We start from the raw sequence: 26,032 nt of genomic DNA, 5'->3' as shown, positions 1-26,032 counted from the left end.
TATGGGTGCTGTCCTGCCTCAGTTCAGGTATTCAAGACAGGGAGATCATTGTCAAGGTCAGTTGTGATTCCTAGCTGCTTTCAAACATACACAACACTTCCGAAAATGTCCTGAGAGTTTCTGAGTGAGCTGCATTTAAGTGCAAAATGGACACATTTTACACCCCAACTCAACCCAGGATTTTTCCTGCCAGACTCCTAGAATAATTTCTAGGTAAAATCGGTGTGAGCTAATGTGTGAATGCAGCAGGAAATATTCAGGAAAATTCCCTACAAGCGTGTAAATGATGAGATTCGCCCAACCGGTGAGAAACTGGTGCGATCATGGTGAATGTTATGAAGCTGCTTCATACACTTTTCTGATTTCAATTATGATCTATGCCACTCGTCTGTTGATACTGTGAATAGATACAATCACACGTGTCATTAATAAAAAGGCACAAACTTTCATCAAAGCATCAGACTCTGTTTTCTCGACCGCCATTTCTGCATTATCCTTTTCACATCATGTGCTGCCTCCTGAGAACACTATCGCCTACACAGCAAAAAGATCAGTGTTGAATTAACTCCCACAGAGTTGATTTCAACCCTTTTTCAGGGTTTATATAGCTCCACACTTTCTAGAGTCAAATCAACACTTTTGAAATAGTTAAACATTTAACACTGAGAGAGAGTTCCCTTTTCAACTCGCTAAACAGAGTTAAAATAACACTTAGGGATTAGACAAGTAACTCTGCCAAGACACTTTTTTTTACTACCTGGCTAGTGTTAGTTTAACTCCATTAAGTGTCAGACTATCTACACTACAAAGTGTTAAAAGAATGATTTTCAATAAAAAAAAGTTATTAGTTATTTTCAAACAGTGACATTTTATTTTCTCTGTAAATCAATACATTGTGAATGAAGGTACAATATACAACTTCATGAATGTGCAAAAATTCACTGACGCTGCATCATAAGACATGTTAAACATAAAATGTGCTTTGAAAAGGTCATCAAATGCCCAGAGGAAGCAGTTTGCCCAACATGGGAGGAGATGCTTATCCATGGTGATGTAGAAGCTGTCAATCTTGCTCTTCTGACGTCCAACAGGGAGGAGGTATGGATACCGACTCTGCTGATGAGATGCTCCTCCAGACTGCAGCATGACTGGGGAAAAATAAATTATACACAAGGATAATGTCAATAAAGTTCCCTTACAAAATTAAAATCTAAATTAAAATAATGAATTAATACATGCATTAATTTACTCACCTTTTTCATGAAATTACATGTAGTCAACCTCCTCCAACTTCACATACTTCTGTAGTTGTTTGTATTTTACTGGAACCAGCATATTCTCTGAAATAAAAGTTTGACCAAGTTAATTAAGACAAAAGGAGGAAATAAAAAGGGTACTGCTGGTGATGCTCACAGGGCAACTATATACATGTTAAACATGTGCCTGCATGCTGGGACAGTGCAGTTAAAAAAAAAAAAAACAGAGAAATATTAGCTTCAACCTCAAAATGTAAACCTAAAAAAGCATATTTTCATTGCTACCAGCTTTAAAAGTGCCTTATTTATTTACATTTATAACGTTTAAATGATTTTAAGGGTTAGCTAACTGCACGAGGCAGCTTGCTAACATTAGCTTATCACTGTGTTTGCCATTTAGTTCATGGCAACACACAAGTCCTTTTAAAGTAGATAATCTCCACAGATATAGTATTTTACAGCTGTTCAGAGAATCACATTACTTTTTTACATTATAGCATTTATTTTACTTACCGAGTAGAACTGCAGAGTAGGAACATTTCTCTGTGTCTCCAACTGACAAAGTGAACTGAGCGGGAAACCTGGGGGCGGAGCTTGGATTAATTAACTCTCTGCAGAGTTGGACGACAGTTGACCAACACTAATGGATTAACACTGTAAAACAACTCCAACACTAAACACCATTTCAATCAGAATGAGTTAAAATCACACATTGGGGGTTGAAATCAACTCTGAAATGTTTAACCCTGAAATTTCAACTCTCCATTTTTTGCTGTGTACGTACGATAGGGGAAGTCTCCTCTGTGAGGTGTACGTGTGAACCGACAACTCAGAAAGATATAAGGGGCAGCCTGTCCTGACATTTTTCAAGAAAAGATCAGGAGTGCACACGTGAAAAAAGGCTTTAGTCTTTTAGTTTCGATGTATCTTCTCTGCCATGGATTTTTGTTCACATTGCTGCACGATGGATTAATAACAGAACCGTCTTTAAACGCAAACCAGTTCAGCTGACTATCTTTGCTTTTGTTGAACGCAAACTATGGCGACGCACATCAGCTAAGTCAGGAAGTCTTGGTCTGTTCTCTTAAAGACTTGAATTCGTTAATTCATAAATTAAAGAATAAATGAATTAAAACATGAATTAATCATTTATTGCCCCTGGGGTTGGTTTGCCTTGCAGTGACACTAAAAGAGATATAAGTATTGCTGGTTATTCTCTGAACCCATTGGTTGTCGTTGCATGACAATATAGATTCATGGAGTTATGGCCAGTTTTTCAATTCTTCCAGTGAAGTTAAAGGTGTTAAGATAATTGTTAAGAATACTGCAGGCAGACACTTCCTTTACAGTGAACTGCTTGTATATGATCTGACTAGCTTCTGGGGAGCCGAGAAATGACTTTGACGTAAGAGATGACACGAAGCACCAGATGGTTAACAGAAGTTTAATGCAGATGTCAGTGCATAGACTAGAGGTTAACTAAATTGTAAATTGCTGTACGATGATAGCCAATGGTGTGGTTGATGGTATAGAGATAACATTACGGCGACTGTGTTCAATCACAAACTGCGCAGGTAAACGCAGGTGAGATGATGGGAGGTCTGTGTCCTTATTCAGTTGGTCACTCTTTTTTCTTCCACTGTAAAGCTTTTCTGTTCCCTTTCTGCAGCAGGTAGTCACCTGGGTGGGCCCGGCTGGAGGCGATCTCTTCTGCCCTTTTCTTCGCCCCTGGTGTCCTGCAGCTGCTTGACGGGGAGCAGCTGACAGCCGATGACCCACTCAGCAGTCAGCGGTGCAGACAAGGTGCTGCAGTTTGTCCTTGGAAGCAGGAGGAGGCCGAGCCAGACTGAAACCCAGGATGCCTTTTATTACCGCCTCAGAAAAATTGCGCCGCGATAGGTTGTGTGGTGTCAAGTGTTCTCAGGTGCCCACGGGAAGAGGATCGACTTGTGCTTTTCTAATTAGGCAGGAGATGTTTTCTTTCCGTCTGCTGCAAGCGGACTCAAGTGCATTCATGTGTGTGCGCATGTGTTTGTGTGTGTACGTGACACTCATGGCCCTTTGCAGAAAAGATCGATGTTTGTATGAATATGAAGAAGGCTGTTATAGGGAAGGGGGAAAACGGTCCTGTAGCACATGTAGTGATTTATGGTACTGCTCTCACACACACAAAGATCCTCACAGAGAGAGGGGGAGGGAAAATGAAATAGAGAGAAAGTTTGCTCCAGGCAATATTACCCGCCTCTGTTGTCTTTATATCTAGCCTTCAGCCATGTTGTAAGGAGTTGTGTCGATATAGGTTTATACAGGCATTCTTCAGCTGCATGGTCTGAAATAAAGTCATATCAGAACAGACACACAGAAAGGATGCAAATATAGGGCTCAACGACATGTTTTTGCAGCCGAGGATGGTGTTACAAGAGTAATTTCATTGTCTCACTCTGGGACTCATTAAAGCAAACCACTAGTACTGTCATTATGTGGGCACCCAAACTGAGTTAATGTTGTCCTTTACTCTCAGAAAAACCAAGGCTCATTAAAACACAAAGGAACAAATGAGAGCCCAAAAAGAGCAGGCATGTGTGACCCATTTCAGCTCACAAGTGCATGTGCCATATTCCATACACACACACACACACACACACACACACACACACACACACACACACACACACACACACACACACGCGCACGAACTGGCTGAGTAGTGAACTGGTCGATGAACTGAGACAGGATGTGGACGAAAGCCTCGCATGTCAAATGTGCCAAATGAAATCACATTAGTAACTTAAGTGAAATCTAATTAAATCAAGTTGAATCAGCAGATGAGGCAGTAAATCCACTGCTGGTCGGCTCTTCCACCCTGCAGCCATGACACAACCTCACGCCTGTGGTTAGAAAAACTGGGTTTTCTTCATACCGTTGGTTAAAAGACACCAAACAAATATTCTTCTTTTTCTGCTCTGTCCCCCCCCCCCCCCCCCCCGCACACACACACACGCCCCATTTAAAAAGGCCACAAGGAGCTCAGAGACAAATAAAAAAACAATGGTTTGCAAATAGGTGAAAATTGTCATCAAATACTGTGCCAGTTAAAGTCTTACTAAGGGGGTCTTAATTGACCTGCAGTATATGTAATTAAACTACAAAAAAAGGGAAAGGCAAGAAAGAGCTAATAAAACAGTGCATTTCAAGCCAGATGGTGGCTAAGTAACAGAGTAGCAGCCGTTTTATGCTCAGGACAATTATTTGTAAACCATTCTGGAGGAAACACATTTTCCACTATAATTACTCAGTCCAATGTTAATCAACTGAAAACACAATATTCTGCACCATACTGTTTTTCTTAATAGTGTATTTGTGTAAACTTGGTCTAATCATTCCCCCATTCATGGCTTACTTAAGCATTTTCCTTTCTGAGTTCAAACCTTGATTTTTCACTCACTGCCTTGATCACAAACTGTTTCTTAAACAAAGATACCATTGTATTAAATAAACGTGACATAGTTTATTTTATCAGAATACCTCTGCAGACATCTGCCTATTATTAACTTTAAATTGTAAAGTAGGAAGGTGAGTCTGTGATCATCAACCATTTCAAACTAAAAATGAAACATTTCTTTTCATTTAACCCGTTCATCAGAGTTTATGCATTAGCTCAAAGTCAGGCAGTTGCTATAGAGGATTTAATTTCCTATTCTTGCTCTTAATGTAATTCCAGTTGTGTGCTCTCTAAAGCTATGTACACATTTTCGATAGTACTTGACCACTAAACTAGCCAGTACCTTCCCCAGTCATCAGTTACCACTTACCTCAACTTGCAGATATTGCAACACTGTCACCTAGCGGTTAAATACTTAAACTGCAATTTAAGCACATATAACAGTGGTCCACGAGTGAATCCCCGTTATTCCTCAGAGCATGGAGTTGACAAAAAGTAATATAAATTTAAAAAAAGTGGAATGCACATTCTTTAATTTTTGGGATGCTATTCTAGTAGACCAGTAATTTTCGATCAATCTACCACCTCATCTCATAGGACTATAAGAAAGAGGAAACTTTTCTGAAGTTCAGTATAGTTTAGTTATACCGTTTGAATGTTCTTTTGTGGCCTGCATGTTGCCTGTCATGGTGGTCATGGTATGTCTTGATTGAGAGTTTTAAAATGAAAACACACTTTCAGTTTGACCTCAAGGCATTCATGTGTAGTTTGTTTGCTGCAACTACTCCATAAGAGCAGACAGTTTTGTTTAGTAGGAAAGAATGAGAGATAAACCAACTCCATTCTCGCTGCTTCAATTAACAGCTCCTCATTCAAAGTATGTAGGCTATTATACATTTTCAACATAGATGAGATGCTACATGGTGAAGATACTATGCAACTATGCGACCTGCATTGTACTTCTGATCTCATTGTGAATAAATAGAGGAATACCATGTTATTTTTTGTAAACAAGATATGGCAGCTCATTTCTTCTTTTTCTTCAAAAATGTCTCACCAGTGATCCTGCTAAAACCAATACAACATGCAAGCATGGCCATTCTCAGCTTTTAAACTAGTTAAAGGTATACAAAATACCATTGTTAAAAATAGTGGACTGTTTGTTACTAAACTAGAAGTTTAACAACATTTTGTAGCATCTTACTGGTCGTTCATCAGTATTCATAAGCCTATGTAGAAATGTAAGTAATTCAACTGCGAGCACACTGAAAACGTAATTACATTTTAGGTGCACGACCGCAAAAAGGCAAAAACAAAATCAGAAAAGACAACACATCACATGTGATTTATACAGTCTATAGGCAGACTTGTATTTGCACATCCAAAGAAACATTTCACAGGTGCTGGAATTTATCAAACTGAAGGCAAGAATCAAAAAGGATACGAACACTGTATTAAAACTCCCAAAAACTTGAATTGCGATAGCGCTTCAGTCTCAGAGATGTTTTTCGAGCGTCGTCAAGGACACGACTACAGTACCCATAGTTCCTCTCGGGATGCGTGATGACGTCACGTTACACCAACAACGCACATGTGGCCTAGGCGCGCCGTTGCGGTGCTATTAGCAACAACAGGGTAATGTGGAGCCGTCTTTCCATTTGAATCACCAAATTAGAAGAACTTTTAATCAGCTATACGTATAATATACATAGCTGTATCTGAGCCAACATGCCTCCGAAGAAAGTCGCCCCACCTGCGGCAAATAAAAAGACTCAAGAGAAGAAAAAGGAAAAGATTATTGAGGTAATACTTTCACGAGTTAGCATGTCGGCGTCCAGCGATGGCACACCAGCTAACGCACCGCAGTGGCTGGTTGTCAGTGCTAACTGTAGCTAACACAAGTGTATCCTCTGAAGTTGAACTAGCCTACTGGTTGTTGTCATCGTTACATAATTGTTTATTAGCAGTTCGGATGAAGTAAGAAACGCTCTTACAGAAATTATCATTACTGTGAACAGTTCTCTAGTGAGTTAACAAGCTGTCATGAGGCTCACTGCATTTTGAGAAAGTCTGACGCGGTCAAGATGCTAATCGGGCCGTGCTGCCTCAGTTTAGTCTGAAAACTGGTCTTTGTAAGGTTGATATTTGCCCCTAAAGTCGGTAGTTAAAATAGGGGTCTTTCAAATAATGTCTTTATGGCATAAGAAACGAGTGGCTTGCTTTGTTTTCATACTAGAAGAGGCATATATGGCCCATGAGAGGCCCGGCTTTGGTCGGCCCGCAGGACATACGAGGGCGGGCTTAACTGCTGAAAAGTAGGTAATGTCGAACCAGGTTTGGGATGAGTCAAAGCTTAGAGCACTTCTAATGTCGATGTTGCGCTCTAAAAGCAGCTGGAGAGTCCGATAGTAATAAACCATGTAGGATTGATCTCTGTAAAGGTTTACGTCATGCCAGTGTTAGCCGCCTTCTGTTGTTCATGGCACAGATTGTACTGCAACGTGTTCATGTGCCGGCCTGCCGGGTGGTTTTTTTTTCTCTTTGACATTATGTCAAATTAGTTCACTTTTAGGGTATGTCAGAAAATAAAGAATCTGTTTTAGCGAATATCTTCTCACCTTGTATTGTTACACAACAGGTTGTGATACTGATGAAGATCAAGGTGTTACAGTGCTGAGTATGCCATTTGTGGTATGATGGCATTTAGAAGAATGTGTTTAATAGCCTGCAATTCACATGAAAATACCAGAACCATCAATCATTTAATCAGCTACTTAGTATTGTATAGGTAGCCAAAAGCCTCATAAAGGTTATTCCCCCAGTGTTGTTAGGAAACAGTTGGAAATTTAGCACACATTTGAACAGGGTTATAATCTGTGGTGGCTGAATATAGTCCCTGAAAACACATTAGTTATTGTTCATTAATGATAAATGATTGCTAAATACTATAAAGCCCAATATGTGGTTAAACTACTGCGCTCTTTTTTAACAATAAAACTATATATTTAAATCGTTCTTTACTTTGAACCAGTGGTCCTGTGGCTGAGCAGCACAGATCAGGAAGTCAAATGATTGACAGTCAAATTAGATAGATGCTTATTGGCAGACAATTCCTTTAATTTGAACACTTTTTCTCTTAATATTAAGATTTGTCTGAGTCTTATCACATTGTGTGGAGGCAAATTCAGGTAGAATAACTCTATATATTTTTGCTGAATTACTGCGAGAGGAAACCTTTTCCCGATGAGCACTGCAGCCTGGGCAGACACGTTGGTGTCCTGAGAAGAGTGGTACAAATGTGTTGAACATAGGGCTGGGAAATTAATCTCAAACCGACATTCAGAAGAACCTCTAATCGACGTAGTCTTTCCCAATGTCGTTTATTTCAATTATTTTCAGGGCAGAGTCACGTTACGACACATCCAATCCGTGACATGGAAGCAATGTCCGTCGTTTGAACACATTTTGTCTTTCGGGAAGACGACGCAGAACAAAAACAAGTCAAATGTAAACACTGCAGAAAAACTGTTTAAAAGAAATGCAGGTTATTTATTTTCTACTGTTTTAGAGAAGTTCATTTACAGCACAAAATATTTTATCAGATATGCTATATGATATACCCATAGGGCCGGTAAAATGAGAACAATCATTTTGGAACAGACTATGAATGTGCATTGTTGGCGGCATCTGTTACAATGTCAAAGCACCGGATCAACCACCAAAGATTTAGACTTCAAATACCAAAACCTCAAGTTGTCTGAAACTCACAGTGTGTATTGTACCCATTATAACTTGCTTTCTGAGTTCCCTCAGTGATCTTTTGTGTTCTGTGGATTTGTACACAAAAAACGTACTTATTGGATGTTAATTATGTAACTATTTCCTTTTTTTAGGACAAGACATTTGGCTTGAAAAACAAAAAAGGGGCCAAGCAGCAGAAGTTCATCAAGAACGTCACTCATCAAGTCAAACAACAAGGCACCAAACCGGTTAGGAGACCACTCTTTTTCCCCTTTTTGTTATTTTCTACACCAGTCTCTGTCTCACTGATTTAAAAAATTTTTTTTTTACCATTTTAAATTTCAGCTGTGAAATTGCCATATTTGTAAGAGACATAGAAGAAAAAGTTTTTTTCACCGCCAGTCAGTAGTTTCTCATCATCTGGCTGTGGGGGTCTTGCTCTGTGTGCTCTGATGTTTCCAATACATGAAAAAATATGGCCACCCATTGAAATATGTGTATGTGTTTGTGCAGGGTGAAACAGACAAGACCGGTAAGAAGATTGATAAGAAGAAGGAGTTGGATGAACTCAATGAGCTGTTTAAACCTGTAGTAGCTGCCCAGAAAGTCGCCAAAGGTAACCTACACACAGTCTGTGAAAATGGATGAAGGTTAATCCATTACGGGAATTAAAATACACCAAAAAGCTGCTTCTTATTCTGTGTGTCAGTTCATGAAATGTAAGCAGTACACTGATTGTTTCTTTCTTTTCTCCTTTTTGAAGGTGTTGACCCAAAGTCGGTGCTGTGTGCATTCTTTAAGCAAGGCCAGTGTACTAAAGGTGACAAGTGCAAGTTCAGCCATGATTTGTCAATGGAGAGGAAATGTGAGAAGAGAAGTCTTTATGTGGACGAAAGAGATGAAGAGCTGGAGAAAGGTCAGTTTATTGTGCAGGGGACTGTGTAGTGTTGAGCAATGTTTCTGGATGACAGTTTCTCAGTTTTTTTTTTTCTGTTTGTAAATTATTATAAATTTTAAACACATTTGTTGTCTGAATTGATGGTTCAGCAAAAGTAATAAGCAAATGATGTTGATGTATTTTTTTTCTCCAAGTAAAACATGTTTACACCTGACTCCCCGAAGCAAATTGTTCGATTTCTTGCCCAAATCAATCCTGCTGTGTTCCCTTGCAGACACTATGGATAACTGGGACGAGAAGAAGCTGGAGGAGGTGGTCAACAAAAAACACGGAGGAGAGAACGAGAAGAAGAAAGCCAAAACACAAATTGTAAGTCTGTTACATAAGTCGCATTAAATAGTCAATCAAAAGTTTCCAAAAGTGTGTAAAGAACGGCTAGGAGAGACAAAACAGCCCAGTGTAGTGAGGAATGTCTCAGTCTTGATCAAGCGGCAACCTCCAGTGTTGAAAAAAATGAAGCCTATGTGCCTTGAGTGTCCACTTAAAGCCAGCTCCAAAAAACCCAGAAGTCCCATACACATCCCTAGGGTTGCACGGTATACCGATACTAGAAGTACTGTAGTAACCAGCTGTTCAAAACAACCCAACAGGCCTTGTGGGCGTGCTGGGCGTGAGAAGCAGAACAAGAGCCATGGCTTCTAACGTCTCAGATGCTAGTCTTGCCGGCTGTCCATGGCTTGTTGCCAAAGCAATAATTATATTCCTGTTTTCTTGAGCTGTTGTAATGAAAAAATGTCCCCCATGGGGGATCAATAAAGTTTATCTTTATCTTTAGACAACAGAGCGAAATATGGCATCATTTCACTTACACAGCTGACAGTCAGGGTAACCCTCAGGACACTGCAAAGCCCCTGTGTAAAAAATGTTATAAACCCACTCAGACCAAGGGAGCTAACAGGTCCAGTATTGCAAAGCGTCTCGCAGACCGACCTTCAGACTTGTTTAAGGAACTCAAAGTGTGACGGGTTGACAAAATCAAACTGACCTGTTTTGATTTTATGAAGGACACAAGTTGCATGATTAGGGGAATGATCTATCTGCAATCGTCCACGTTGTGCAACCCTAACCCTTAACTTCCCCTCTTTTGTAAGGTTGACCAAAAGTTTGACATAGTCAGTGATTCCAATATGGCAACCGCAATAAATGGGCTTCCAAAGGGCCCTTCAGAAACCAATGGGTGATGTCCCGAAGACTTTGTCCATGTTTCTATACAGTCTATAGTGGTGACCTAAAATTGAGTTAAAAGGAGCACATAAAGCTGATGAAAGGAATGGAGAGAGCCAAATCCATGGAGGCGATTAAGGGCATCATGGAGAGATCTGATCTGATCAGTGTTTACATAAATTTGATCTCTGGTGTATTCCTGTTATCACTGTAAGCATTAGATGAGTCAGCTGAGTACGCACTGATCTCATGGTAGTTTTTCAGCAAATATATGGAGTGATTTTTCAGTAATTTGAAGACGCAAAAATGGAGTCAGTCAAATGCATAGATATTACTTGATACTATTTTTTCCCCCTGTCTGTTCTTTATGTTTCATGATCTACTCTGTCTTCTTGTCTGCAGGTGTGCAAGCACTTCCTGGACGCCATAGAGAATAATAAGTACGGCTGGTTTTGGGTGTGTCCAGGAGGTGCCGATGTCTGTATGTACCGGCACGCCCTGCCGCCTGGCTTTGTACTGAAGAAAGACAAGAAGAAGGAAGAGAAGGAGGAGGAAATTTCGCTGGAGGAGCTGATAGAGAACGAGGTAAAGATGAACGGATCCATATAAAAGCTTTACTTTGTGGTTTTCAGAAACAAAAAAGCTTCAATACAACAGCTACATGTTGTTGTGATGAATAAGAGTTGGATGGGGCTTCGGTAAGGGCATGTTTAAAGCATGTGGAAAATGTTTTCACTAAATAAATTCAAATCTCAATAGTTTCAGTACTTATTAACAACTGCTAACCACACTTAGCTTTGAGTAGAAATGTTGATGTTTAAATCAGATGAAAAGGTGAGGACAGCAGTGGTTGAACAAGCAGCTGACATACAAGTCATTATTAAGTAAACAGACTATATTTGTGTTACATCTCTAAATAAACACACATAGTGTTTTACACATACAAATTAAAGTATAACCACAGAAAATGTGTAATTAATAAAAGACTTTTAAACTGATTTGACTCTGTACTGTCCACATGCTGATGACTGTCTGTATCCCTGCAGCGTGCCGCTCTAGGACCCGATGTGACCCGAATCACCCTGGAGACTTTCCTGGCATGGAAGAAGAGGAAAAGGCAGGAGAAGGTTGGAATGTGTTTCATCATTTTATAAACAACATTTATCAGATAAGCAACACATTGTGTATACTCCTTGTATGTACCTGTGGAAATGTCTATCGATTTAGGACTTTGTCACACAATGCTTTATTACACGACTAAATCAGAGTTAGAAAGTTTTTGTGGGTGCTTTTGACTGATTTTAATCATTGTTGTTTTGTTAACAGATAGATAAAGCGCGTGAGGAGATGGAGAAGAAGAAGGCGGACTATAAGGCTGGAAGATCGTTAGTGGTAAGTCTGGCCTTAGCTGGGTGTGTATGGAGACAAAGGTTTCTAGATAGCGTGTTTGTGGGGGATGTTCTCTCCTGGTTGGGAGTAAGTTGGTGCCCCAGGCTAGGAGTTAAAGGTTTCAGGATCTTATTTTTGATAATTCCCCAAAGACAGATGGGCAGATCTTTGTATATGCATCTCTTTCTTTATATATTTCAGTGTTCACTTTACAGTATATGTGTGCACCTCAACAATAATACAGGATTGAATTCAAATCATGTGTATCTCTGCAGGTGAGCGGCCGTGAGGTGTTCGAGTTCCGCCCAGAGTTGATTGATGAGGACGATGCTGAAGCCACCGACACGCAATACGTCAGCAGTGAGGAAGAAGATAATGAGGAGGAGGTAATTATTTAAAAAAAGATGAAAACTCTACTGACACAAATGATGTGAGACTGTCTTCTGAGCAGAGCAGACCCAGATTTTCTACTTGTGAGCTGGCTGCACAAAGCTATCCTGTATCACTCTACTGCTTTGTTATCTATACTTTCTGCTTTAGCTCACAGAGAAGAAGAGATTTAGGGCTTCATTTGATGCTTCTAGTGTGCAGTATGAAACAATCGCTTGTTGTCTGTTTCAGTTAGACTGATATAATAGAAGATGAATAAATGGTGAATGGACTTGAGCTTGTATAGAGCTTTTCTGGTCTTCTGACTACTCAAAGCGCCTTTACACCACAGATCAAACGTACCATTCACACAGTGATGGCACAGGCTGCTATGTAAAGTGTCCATCAGTATTACCTCATTTTTTAACTCAACTAGTTAACTAAGTGTCTTACCAAAGGACGCATCGTACATGTGGCTGCAGGAGCTGGTGATCAAACCCCCAACCCTCTGGTTAAGAGATCAAACTACCACTGAACCACAGCCATAGGCCAATAGGCCTCTATAGAAGTTGTTACGGAAAAAACAATACTGCTTCTCCATGAAACAGATGGTTGCTATTAGGGCTGGGAAATATATTGAGTTTTTACGATATATCGATATATTTTCAAACAAGATATAGGCTAAGACAATATCGTTAATATCGATATAGTTTATGTTGCATTAAAATAACGTTACAGAGGTGCCAGTTCACCTTTTTCTCATCTCACTGATGATGACTGACTGTCTGTCCCTCTTAACCCTGCTCCTCCTCTCTCTCTCTCTTTTATTGTATTTAAGGAACATTTTTATTTTAGAATATTACTTTTAAAATTCACAAACAGGTAGTTTATTTTCATTGTGTTTTCACTGTTAATAAAAGACATATCGAGTATCGCCATTCAGCTAATCAATATCAAGAGATGAGTTTTGGTCCATATCGCCCAGCCCTAGTTGCTACTGAAATTTGGGGGGGGGGGGGGGGGGGGGGATTTTGTACAGCTAAAGATGACTTTTCCTAGTGTGAGTGCGCCCTAAGTCTTTTCTTGTGGTGTCCCCTCCACCCCTCCTCGATCATATCTTCAGAGTCTATGATTATTTCATTTGGCTTTGTGTTACTACATATTGTTTTTTGTTCCATTCAATGTCTCAGCACAATAACTGCCCTCGTGTTGTCTGATACAGTTTGCTAATACACTATCTGCAGCATGATAAGGTTTTTAATGTCAGCACTTAGTCTTTTACTGTTGGCCAGTTTAAGTGAATTACTTCAGTTGTGCTGTGGGGTCAGTGTTGTAAGGCTGTGGGGCCTGAAATATTCTGAAATTGTTACCCTATTTAGACGGACTGTCTTCCTGTTGTGCTCATGGCTGCTTTACAGTGAAAATTAGAATCACTATAACAAGCTGTTATATTACTGCATGAATGACTAACAAGAGGACAAACAAAGTTGATCATTATTAGCCTAAACAGACATCAATGCCCTGGACGGTCTGGACATTACATAACCTCTTTACCTTTTACAAATAAAATATAATGAACCGTACACTATAAATCCTGATCAATAAAGCATTTTATTTCACATTTTTGTGAAAGTGATGCAGCATTCTTTGGTGTAGAATTAGTGTTTCATCGCTGCTGTCTGCCTTTTCACATATCAAACTGTTTTGACGTTAACTGCACCTGTTGTAAAGTTATGTGCTGCTGAGTAGATCCAGGCTGTAAATGTGAGCAGGGTTAACTACAATCAAACCTTTCTCACTTTATCCCTCTAATTGTTGTAAACCTGAAGAATCCTTTTGGTGATACATTTTTGGTCGATACGTTTTTCTCAGCTAATAAGACATTTTTGTGCCTGTGAGTTACTTCATGTAGTTAAACTACTCTGTTGTGTCACTTCTAATTTAAATCTTGTTTTCAATTTTCATTTCAGATCAATACCGCTGAGGTCCAGGACATAGACTTGTCCCGTTTTGTTCCGCAAGAGGTCGACAACACCGGCATTACCGTAGCAGCCACAGACCGTTTCAAATCTAGGAGCAAGACTAAGCCAAAGGAATCAGATAAAGGTAAGAAAGCACTTTGGAATATCCAACTAATTGTCTTAACGAAGGTGAATACTTGGTGGACTGAACAAAAATCTGTAACCATCACATACGTTTTAATCACCCTAAAGAGACTCAAATGAGCACATTACGAGCACTTTTAAACACAAATAAACAAAACTTGATTGATTCAATTATCCCTCTCTCCTTCCCTCCTCTGCTCACCTTCAGAGGAGCAGCTGAATGGAGCCTGCGGTGGCGCCGAGGCCAATGGGCTGTCTGGAGCAGAAGGAGGCGGGGAGGACGGAGAAGGGGAGGATGCAGATGAGGAGGAGGAAGATGAGGAGGAGGAGGAGGTGGTGGAGGTACCGGTGGATGAGAACCTGTTCACAGGAGAAGATCTGGAGGAGCTGGATGAGGAGCTCAACACACTGGCGATGGAGGACTGAGAGCTAGCGTGCGTGCGGAGTGAGGAACGGCGGACGTAAGATGGACTTAGTGACAAAGGAGGGACTGATGGATGCATGGAGTTTAACAACCAGGTGTTTGATTGATTTTAATTTCAGAGACTCCAGTAATAAAGCCTGACAATATCATCACATCACTGCCCATTCTGTTTTCTGTATCATCCTTCACATGTCCTCTGCTGTCTTTCCATTGGGTGTTCAAATTTCTACAAAAGGGCCAATCAAAGTTCACCAGGGCCAACTGCACATGAATGTTGCTTCTCAGTTTTTCCTTAAAAGAGAATTTGGCTGCTGTTGTGCACTTTTTGTTGCTTAAAATAATGGAGACTGTTGAAACTGAAATTGTATTTGATAAATTGGGCTTCTATACTAATTCACAAGTAAAATATTGACCATGGTGATTTTTAGAGTGAGACATTGTTAGGGCTTACAGATTAAAGCACTAAACAAGTTAGATGGGACTGTGAGAAGACTTGATCAGCATTATTGATGGATGTTTGAAGGAGCTGTTGTAAGCTTAAGTGAAACAATGTGTCAAATGAACAGGAATGATTCTGTTGTAGGAAACTGAATCTGTTCAGAGCCTCGCCTGCACTCATACCAAAATAAAAAAAAAGCTTCAGGTTGTACTGTTATCATTATGGACAAGATTGTTTTATCACAATAAATCCATTTAATTTAGCTCAAGTTGAAGCCCTGTTCATAAATATTTTGTGTTGGCCCTGGATCCAAAATCAGATTAATGCTATAATTTCACCCCAGCAGGGAAACCAAATGGTTCCATTGCCAGCCCAGTACTGTAAATAAAGTTCTCATGAGATGCCTCCTGAAGAAATAAAATATTATTGTACTTCCAGTTTGTGTCTCTTGGCTGATGTAGAGTCACACATGAGATTATACACCCCTTTCTGTACAGATTCTTTTGTCCTGCACCCCACTGTTTTGGTTGTCTGTCAAGGCTTTCAGTGTGTTCTATTTTTATTTTTTTCCAACAGCAACTGACCCCCCCCTTCAAAAAAAGCTTTAAAAAAACAGTTCCTGACCGGCTAAACATCCAACATCAGATCGAGATAATTGGGTCGTATTTAATAGGAGTTTGTAGAAACCAAAAAACAGCACAAGTAGTAACTTGAAGTTGATAAAGTATTAATAATTCTGACTTTCCGAACTCCTGAAGGCTCTGGTTAAAAAAAAAAAAAAAAGCCATTTGCAAATTCATGCACACTTTGCATGTGCATCAATTTGAAATTGTTTTTCTAAATTGTGCCCAGTGATTTAACTGAACAATGTTTCAAACTGGGTATGGTTTCATAAACTGCCCACGGATTTGTATTGCAGATACGACCACTACTAACCTGTTTGTGCTAGCCGTGAGTTGTAGGGGGAAAAATGATTCCAGGTTTAAAGGTAAAGACATTGGCATCATCAACTGCTCTTTCAGAAAGTGTGTACTTTCTTCCCCAACTCGTGTTACGGTGTGTTCAACATCTGCACAGTTGGCCATCTTTCCAAACCGATTATCTAGTCCAAGTGATGTTTCATTTCAAAATAAATTTGAACTACATATTTACAAAAATCTAAATTAGTTCATGGTAAGTATCCACAATACTCAATTCAACTAAAGATATTTGAAGTGTCCGTTAGCACAGTACATTGATTCCGCCGCTAGGGGGCTCTCAATCAATACAATGACGTCGATGCTGGCGGGAAATGATGGGAGTGATTCTCTCTGCTGCTGATAAGACACTTCCTGTTACAAATCTAAAATTAGAGACTTATCTGGCATTGATAGCTGTTGGAAATGTTTGAGGTAATGCAAGTACTCAACAAAAATATATATACACACACAACAGTTTTTGGTACTCGATTTAGATATTTTAATACAAATCTACATATTGTACTATTAATATTAATGAACACATTTACCATTAACGTTTGCAAACTGAAACATTGGTTTGTTCCATGAATCTATTAATCTCACACTAAATGCATCACATGAAAAACAGAGAGGCTTGTTGAGCAGTGTGTCATTATTCTATATTCGAGTAATTAAACTTAAAATATTTTTTTCATTTTAAATGTCCACAGTAGTTTCTACTGGTTACAAATGTTTTAAAATATATATTAACACTTGATATGTCACTGTATGCAAACTGGATCCATGCCTGATTTTAACTTTATTCAAATGCAGAAGTTGCAAAACCTTGTAACACCAAAGCTTTTAGCCATGGTTTTTAATGAACCATTTCATTCATGTGAAAAGTTTTCTAAACATAATTATTGACAACACTGACAACTGTAAAGTCATTCATCAGGTAGGTCCAGGAGAAGAAAAGACGAGACAGGCTGAATGTGCAGCTGAGCTTTATTTTTACTGAGACAAGAAAAAAAAAAGTTCACACTATGATGAACACATTTGATCTTTAATCAACATGTGATAACAAGACATACCATAAAGAAAAACAAGAGACAGATCCTGAAGAAAAACAAGGTTGATCAGATCCAACTTTACAAATCCTGTGTTACTCCCCACACTCTTTAAAAGGAAGATGCTGTCTACATCTTGAACCAAAACTCTTTAGAATCATCTAACTTAAAGGTTTCTTCAGAAGTCTCCAGCAGTGTTGGGGAAGAATTGATATACTTATAATAAGCAGAAAAGCAGGACATTGAGCACAAACTACACATGACATTGTCATTGCTGCTCACAAACTGTACTTACTTAAGACTCCATTTGAGTACAAGATGCTACTGTGCACTCAATACTGTTTATCAGAGAGTACCAGCATGGTCACTGACCAGAAGGGTTCTGTCAGACAGGTGTCAAAGGTCGTGTCAGAGGTCTGGAGATGGTCTTGATGTCGGTCGGTCTGTATGTCAGGTCAGGTGTCATTGTGTCGTGACAACAGTCGCCTAGGGAACAAGAAGCTACAGTGTTATTCACAGGAGCAGAAACAACTCGACTGTCATCAGACACTTGTTAACATGTCAGTCAGTGGTGCTTTCCAAACAAGTGTGGAAGACTGCAGGTGAACTCGTCCAAAGAATGTACACTTAGGAGGTAAACATTTTAGATTGTGTTTTGTAAGGGAAAAGTTATGTAGTATTTGAGGACTACTAACTATTCTAAAATAGAAGTGGATATTCCACACCTCCGCTAAGAACATACAGCGTGAACTGTGGAGGGTGGAATGGATCACGGTACAACTGTGATCCACTCCACTACTAGAAAACAATCATTTTTAGATAACTTTTGAATTTGACCTATTTTTTTTTTACCAAACGTTTAAAAAAAAAAAAAAAAAAAAAAAACAACAACTAATGATTCCCTTTGAGAAAATTATGGAACTCTTATTGGTTTATGCAGACTGCAGTTTCATCATCACCAGACTGTCAGAATTTCATAAACATGTTGTTGTTCATGGAAACCACTGTACAAGACTGTCAAGTAAGAGTCTGTACCTGAAGTGTACTGTACTATAACATACCGAAACAAAATAGTGTTGCCATATCAAAAGAAATGGCTTCATATTTTTAAGTAAGTTTGTTATAAATGTACCTGAGATGCTTGCACAAACCCCATTACAAGCTTAGCACAGAGTACAGTTACACTATACTGTATATACTCCTTGGCCTATCATTATAAAATACTACTGTAGCAGAAAACTTGGTACTTACCGGTCTTTCTGTCTTGCAGGTCCCTAAGTGGTCCGAGGCCGTTTGTGAGACTCCTCTCTGGGAGGATCAGCCAGCATAACCTTCATCTTCACTCCGTTGACAACCCGACCGTGGAGCACTGCCATGGCTTCGTCTGCACACTGAGAGACGGACATGATCATACAGAGGGACATTTATTAAAGGGAGAAATCACTGTCAGTCCCATTTCTTCTCCTGTAAACTGTATTCATCCAAACTTTTAATCTAACCCCCATCCCTGTCCCTATTCTGAAATCAAATTTTGACGTATTTCAACTTCACATCCTTAATTTGAAGTTTTACCTGGCATTACTTCAGAGTCTCACCTGTTTGTCTGCATACTTCATGTATCCAACTTTCCTCCCAGGAACCAAGTGCACCTCGATCAGGGAACCAAAGCGACTATAGTGAGACAGGCACAGAGAGACAGAAGAAAAATAGAGGTTTAAAGCAGGAACTAAAGTTAACGCTGCCTATCTGGAGAATGATTCTAACAGCAACTGAGTCAGTATTAAGAGTAATGCTCTTCTCCAGAGTCATTTGTAGTAACACTAGACTTTAATGCAAAGATGGGAGAGAGAGTGGGGAATAACATGCAGGAAAGGAGCCATAGGTCGGATTCAAACCATGGCTGCCCACTTGTAGGACTACACCCTGGGGCGCGCACGAACCACTAGGCTACCGATGCCCCATTTGAATTCATTTTTGACACAGAAAATACACATTTACAGTTTCATATTACCAGAAAACATCCTCCAGCACATCCAGCGGCAGCGGAGAGGGGCTGAACACAACAAACAAGCGCTCCTTAGACTTGCTGTCTGGTGGAGCAAGCTTCTTCAGAGGGGGCAGGTTGACGTCCGTCTGAACCCGGGACATGTTGGAGACGGCAGAGTAGCCCTGCTGTTTACAGACAAACACACCCAGGATCAGTGACTCACCTTCAAAAACTTTTTTTTCTAACTGCAAAAAAGTAATGGGTGAGATGACGTGTTGATTATTGTGTTATTACCAGCTTTAATTACATTAATTATTCAAACTGTAAAAAGCCAAGGGTGGCAGAGGAGTCCTGGAAGAATAATTACCCAGAACAGTAATTAACCATGGGGGTTATTTACAGGAGGAATAGAAGGTATGAAAGGTTACAGCGTGTGCCTCTCATGTAAATCCACAGCAAGGAATCATTTAAATACATGAGATTTAACCAATAATTCTAATGTGTATGACCATTTTCTACATGATGATTTCATCATCGGTTCCACTGTGTGAGTTAAGACATATTAAACACTTTTCACAGACATTAACAGATTGTACTCACGTGAGGTTTCATGACTTGGTTGGTGGAGGGTCCGTTCCACACTGCAGACATCATCTGGGCTGCAACCAACTGCATTGCCATCCGACTTACAGGACTAGAAACATAAAAAAAGGAGGCAGGCGGTTGCAAACTGATCATCATATCAAAACGATTATGTTGTTGCTGTGCTACCAAATTAGCTTAATGCTAGGCTGTATACAGACAATCCCTTAAAGTTAACCAATGTCTAATTACATTACTTTCAAACCGTTTATGGGGTACTCAACATATGTCTTCCAAATTTGCAGATAAGAACTCCATTTGTACAAAGACATAGCTTACAGTGTTACATCTTTTTTTCTGACAAGATCTGGACCAGGACCAACACCCTGAGCACAACTTAACAGGGGGTTAAGGGTTTTTGTGTGTATTAGATAGGACAGCTGAAAAGAGACAGGAGACGCTGGGAGGAGAGAGTAGGGAATGACATGCAGCAAAGGGCTGAGGTCGGACATCCACTGCGACGAGGACTAAAGCCTCTGTACACGGGGCGCACAACATAACCGCAAGGCTATCGGCACACCCAGGGTGTTTTTTTTTTTTTAAACTATGATGGCCCCGGGTTGTTTGTGTCTTTCCATCTTAACTGTTTGTTGCCAACAACTTTTACTGCTTCATACGAGGAGCTTAGCTTTTCACTAACAAACAGCGTGCTCTTTTTGTTCTTCTTCATCAGTGCTCCAAACTAAACAACTGCCTGGTCACTTAGGCCCACAGGGGGCAATACTCATTTTATCCCATGAATATTAAACAACCGATAAAACGTAACTCTGAAGGCGTACAAAGAAGGTTGATGTTAAATATCCGTGGCATTTTGTTGGAATTAATGGACAAATTAACTTTAAAGGGCATTTCAGCTCCATGTGCTCATTAATTGTGACCCATTAGCAAACACAGAATGAGTGTTTGCTGTGCTGTGTGCATTAAAATGTTACTTCATCCCCGAGGTCTGAGCCTTAGTCCACCAACTGCATAATTTAGAAAAATACTAAAGCAAGCGATGGTGAGGAAATGGCTGGAGGGGGTCAGCATGTATAAGTCAAACAGTGCATTGATTAGACAGTTTAAACATTCTTTACATTTTATGACCGATGTGTCAGCAATTGCCTTCCAATAGCTGATTTCAAACAGTAGATGGCGTGTCAAGTCATTTTAATTCACATGCTTTTGGTAATAAATCAGGGTCTTATCATTTAGATCACAGCTCCAAAAACACTTTTATTTGTGCAGTACCGCTTCACGAATATACATGGATGTGTGTGTACCTGCTGCGGTCCTCTCCGTCATCAACAAAGTTTACCGCCAGTCTGTTTCCAGGCGGATATTCAAATCCATTCAGCTTCTCCTTTGCGTAAACAGCTGATCCCAAGTTATTATAGCGGACCAAAGCATGACCTAAAGTCAGACGAAAAAGAGAAAGAAAGCTGTTAAATATCACAAAGTAGACCAAGTAAGAAGTTGGGTTGCATCACTCATTCTCTTTAATTTTGCTTTGATTAAGATAAGATCCCCAGTGCGGAAATTCAAGTGCTGCAGCAGTAAAACACAACAAGAAGAACATACATGAGTATTAATATATAGGAATAAAATAAAGATATTACATATTTACAACTATTATAAGCTAGAATTAAGTAAACTATACACCAATTAAAATCTTAACTATACACTTCCTAATGTACAGCAAAATAAAGCCCATCCTTTGTGTTTTTATAACCCACCTTTACTCATCCCGTAATTGTCTCTCTGAAGCTCACAGTATTCCATGCCAGGAATGAGGTCAAACAGAGAAAAAATCTGCTCCTGGCTAAGTGCAGCCCGTGTTGATATCATCAGGCACCGTGTGAAATCACCAGAGCGGTAGTCCATCCCCTGATAGTTTCCAGGTTCAGCTGTTTAGGGAGAAATACCAGGGTCCATTAAAAGAAAATGGTCAACTGCAAGAAGCAAAAACCAAAACATATCTTCACAACACATACAAGTGCAGCTTTGAGCTGTCCATTTCAACAACAAGTATCAAGTAGGGGAAAAAAAATGCAGAAATTAGTTTTTATGCAGCTCGAAGAAATCTTTCATCACATTATCTAAACCTGAGGGAATTTGATAAAAACAATATTTCTGCCCCTCTTTCTTTACTTCGCCCCGTCAAGCTCTTCCATCTTTCTGTTTCTCTACTTAAAGACGACACAGGAACTACAATGTGCTTCCTGTCGGTACCTGGGTAAATGGCCCTTAACTCAACTTCTACACCCATCCCTTGAGAAACAAAAAGTCACAATGAGCTACTGATTACTAACTGCTACTAGAACTTACGTTTCATCAGTATTTTATTTTCAGTTATTTATGCTTATAAACAGAGTGTCTGAGGCCACATTTCCTAAAGATGTTAACACACCATAAGTGTGTATCCATCAGGGATGTAACGATTCACCCAACTCACGACACGATTCATTTGACAATATGAGACTGCAGACAACTTATGAGTGAAAAAGATTCCTTTAGGGGCTGCAGACCCGCTTGTCAGTGTGGTTTGGACTTTTAATGGGTTTTTTTCCTCACAATAACGGGAAGTGATTGGAGCTTCTCATTTTGCTGCATCATGTTGGTTGTGCCGTTTGTGTAGTTCCCTGTCTTCTTGCAATATTCGTACACAGTTTTTGTCTCGTCTGTTATCTTCTCACCTCTTTCATTTTCTGTCTTGGAGGAAGCCAAAATGCTTCCACACCTCTTGATTTAAATGACGGTGGTGCGTCCTCAATTTCAAAATCTTGCTCTACAGCTGCTGACGCTCACGATATTATTGCGATTCATTTTTCAGAGTACCGGTGTGAATCTTGACACCTTTGAATCGATTTTTCACGAGTTTACAATTAATCTTTCCATCCCTAGTATCCATGGTTACTTGGTAGCTGTCTTCCTCCTTCCTATGCTGCTGTATTGTTATGTCTGTTGGCACAAAACTGCCACATGTACATCAGAGGGACAATGTCAAAGCATTGACATATGATTGGGCACCGACTCAGAAACATTGGTTCACAGTGGTACTTAATGTAAAAGAATAATACATAAAACAGAGCAAAATTGTATACTTGCTGCTTGTAGCTTAGTCTGAACAACGCAACAATAAATCTGTGCCACCTTGAGTATTAAGATTACATCATAATAACTTGAATAAATAACCTGGCCGATTACTATATTGAATATGGAAGAGAAAACAGTGCCATGGAAAAACATTCCCGAAAGCAGCTAATAGGAGCAACATTCAATCTATTAAACACAGAGACTTCATTTTTTTTAGCCATATAGTCAAGCCCTTTGTCTGACTGAATGATGTAAAACAACAACGTACCCATAGGGAAGGCATACTGGTTCATGGAGTCATTCCCGCCCATGTATTCACCTCTGGACATTCCTCCACTGTAGTCTTCTGTTACAGTGGTCTTAGTGCGCGGTTCAGCTAGGATGGCCCTGTAAGCTACCAACATAACCTCCATCATTAATGTGTCTGTTCTGAGTGACAGAAAATGTCCACAGCAGTTAAAACACAAGGGTTAAGAAAAGACTATAGAATTTGTCACCCATCTTACTTTTGTCACAGTTCTCAATAGCGTGGGCAGCTTGGGAAGGTTTGTGGTATCTCACATAGCCTAGTCCTTTACTTTCACCAGTGGACTTATTCTTGATGATCACACAGTACTCGATTTCCCCATATTCCTGTAAGACATGGACAGAGGCAACAGGATAAGGAAAGGATTTTAAATGTTCAATAAAAGCTGCTTATTTGGGACTGTGTCTCCATTCACATATTAGTGACAAAAAAAAAAATACAGAGCTTGTACATAATTAAGATAGACTTCTATTCATGTGTAGATTGTTTTTAACTAATTAAAAATAATGTATAGCCATGAAGTACCGTAAAATCCGGTTTATAAGACGCACTTTTAATTCCTATTTTCCCATCTGAAACATTGGCTGCGTCTTATATTCAAGATTTTAATGGTACATCCTTTAAGTTTTGGTACAACATGCACACAAAAAATTAATACAATTTATGTGGTACATTGAACCTGCAAATCTTCCATCTGAGTTCCCTGACATTTTCTGTCTTTCATTGTAATCTGTGTCATTAATACAGGTGATACATAAAGACAGGAGAACACAGAAACGCAACGTTTTAAAGCAGAAACAAGGGACACAGTTTAGAGTGAGTATACTTACTTTGAAAGTATCTTTAAGGTCCTCCTCTGTAAAGGTTTTGGGGATCATGACAAAGATCCTGGTAAGCTCCTCATCCTCCACATCTCTGTGTCTGTTTGAGGAACGTGACTGGGCAATAAAAACCTACAAATCCAAACAGAAAATAAAAAGGAAAATGGTTACAAATGCAAAATGACAACGTTTGTGTCGTTTTTAAATTCAAATACTATTTGTAATCCCAGCCATTATTCTATGTAAACATGACGTTTACCTCTATTACTGGAGGGTAAGGTAGAGAAGTTAGATTTATCGGTCTTGATTTTAATTACTCAAAGATTTCCACAGTAAAATAATCAGTCAAGATAAATCAACATTTTGGGACTTGAAAAGGGATTCAGAGGAAGCTGATGACGACCAATGAAACGTGAACGACTATGACATTGATTTTTGAAAGGACTTGTTTTTGGGAGTCTTTCCTAAATGTTCGTTCACTTAAATCACACCAAAATCCAAATGATTTGAACCCTCATGGAAAGAGAGGCGACATAGCAGAGTAATTCAAACTGTGGTGAATGAGATGTCCGCATTTCTAACTTTCGATATCATTCGTGGAGTCAGATTGATTGATTACATTTATTTCAGACATCTGATAAAATCAAACATCAAAAATACAAAACAAAATGAAAAACACGAAAATACAACAAACAAAAAACAATGCTCAAATTATTTCACAAAAAAGAAAAAGAAAATTACATATATTCAATTGATATGCCTGAAAAGGAGTAGGAAGAAGTATAAAACTTATTTAATCCTACCCCTTTTCCACAGCTCAATAATTAATATTTATTAAATTAAATTATTGTGTTCCTTATAAGCTCTCTATATATACAATTTTCTATACTATATTTGATATTTACAATCCAATGACAATACAGCTTTTTAATTTCAGCACAAACTGAATTCACTATAAATTCATAAACATTAATTCTACGTATTATGCTAATGCTAACATGCTAACTGTTGCTGACCAGAACTTTGTTTTTTTACTTTATATTTATGGTTTTACGTCGTTTTTTTTAAATATTTAAACTTCACACTAGCTCGGCGATCTGAAAGCTAACTTTACCTTGATAGGTTTGGTCCCATCCATCAAAACCTTGCCGTGCATTTCCTCCATAGCCAAACAGGCCTGAGAAGACTTGGCGAACTTCACATAGGCGATTCCTTTGGACTCCTTTGTCTGCTTGTCTTTGACAACCCAGACCCCCTGGACGTCCCCAAACACAGAAAAACTGTCCCGTAGCTCATCTTCGGTTATGGACCGACTTGTGACCGCGAAAAGCCGGCTGTTTGGGGGGTCGTCGAGGTTTTCAGTGGATTGTTTGGAGGGGTACTCCTCCATCTTGATAACCGCTCAAGTTAATGGTGCTGGCTGCCGTTGGTGCTGCCTTCAAATGTTCCTCGGAACTACAACTATTCTCTCAGCTATCCGCTTGGTTTTAATCTATTTTGACACTGTAACTTTTCAAAGTCGATGCCCTTTAATTGAATTCAGTCTTGTGTTTTTTTTTATGAGCTCACCCCGGGTTGTTTGTTCAGTAAGATCTACTGTTATCTTGACAGAGAGTAGTAGGTTAATCACGTAAATTCCTACAGTCCTGAAGCTATCAATGTAGACGAAGAAAGGTGCTCGAAACGCCACCTACTGCGCTGGAGTGTCAATTCACCTTGTCCACTAACGACACAATTAATATACAGTCTATGGTTACTAAAGACTTTTGAAATTCATCAATAATGAGCAAGGTGTTTATCATATTGTGACGGCCTCAAGGTTGGCCTCTTCCTGTGTGTCTCCCTTTTCCGGCTGTGTTCTCTTTATTGCAGGTAGATGTGGGTGGAGTCAGGGAGGACTCTAAT

At 39.4% G+C, this 26,032-nt stretch overlaps 2 protein-coding genes across 3 annotated transcripts; one reads left to right on the top strand and one right to left on the bottom strand.

Moving 5' to 3' along the window:
- Positions 1–6,285: 6,285 nt before the first annotated feature.
- zc3h15 (zinc finger CCCH-type containing 15) lies at positions 6,286–15,724 on the top strand. Its single transcript, XM_061040324.1, has 11 exons — positions 6,286–6,501; positions 8,592–8,687; positions 8,953–9,055; positions 9,203–9,355; positions 9,612–9,706; positions 10,964–11,146; positions 11,608–11,688; positions 11,888–11,953; positions 12,226–12,336; positions 14,290–14,425; positions 14,633–15,724. The coding sequence occupies exons 1-11, from the start codon at positions 6,427–6,429 to the stop codon at positions 14,848–14,850; spliced, it is 1,317 nt and encodes a 438-aa protein (XP_060896307.1). The 5' UTR covers positions 6,286–6,426; the 3' UTR covers positions 14,851–15,724.
- A 1,491-nt stretch (positions 15,725–17,215) lies between these two features.
- Positions 17,216–25,977, bottom strand: rbm45 (RNA binding motif protein 45). Of its 2 annotated transcripts, XM_061040321.1 has the most exons (12): positions 25,697–25,975; positions 25,242–25,582; positions 24,137–24,259; positions 23,506–23,632; positions 23,268–23,393; positions 21,640–21,810; positions 21,187–21,316; positions 19,883–19,976; positions 19,307–19,467; positions 18,891–18,966; positions 18,547–18,686; positions 17,216–17,781 (listed from the first exon to the last, which is right to left on the bottom strand). In XM_061040321.1, the coding sequence occupies exons 2-11, from the start codon at positions 25,515–25,517 to the stop codon at positions 18,570–18,572; spliced, it is 1,401 nt and encodes a 466-aa protein (XP_060896304.1). In that variant the 5' UTR covers positions 25,518–25,582; positions 25,697–25,975; the 3' UTR covers positions 17,216–17,781; positions 18,547–18,569. The 2 variants fall into 2 exon arrangements, with proteins under 2 accessions (XP_060896304.1, XP_060896306.1); XM_061040323.1 differs by having other exon boundaries at positions 19,307–19,464; positions 25,242–25,977.
- Positions 25,978–26,032: the final 55 nt, after the last annotated feature.

This window comes from Labrus mixtus, chromosome 6 (genome assembly GCF_963584025.1).
Source record: "Labrus mixtus chromosome 6, fLabMix1.1, whole genome shotgun sequence".
Lineage (NCBI taxonomy): Eukaryota > Metazoa > Chordata > Actinopteri > Labriformes > Labridae > Labrus > Labrus mixtus.
The sequence above is the reverse complement of the archived record's forward strand: the minus strand, read 5'-3'. Positions and strand labels throughout refer to the sequence as shown.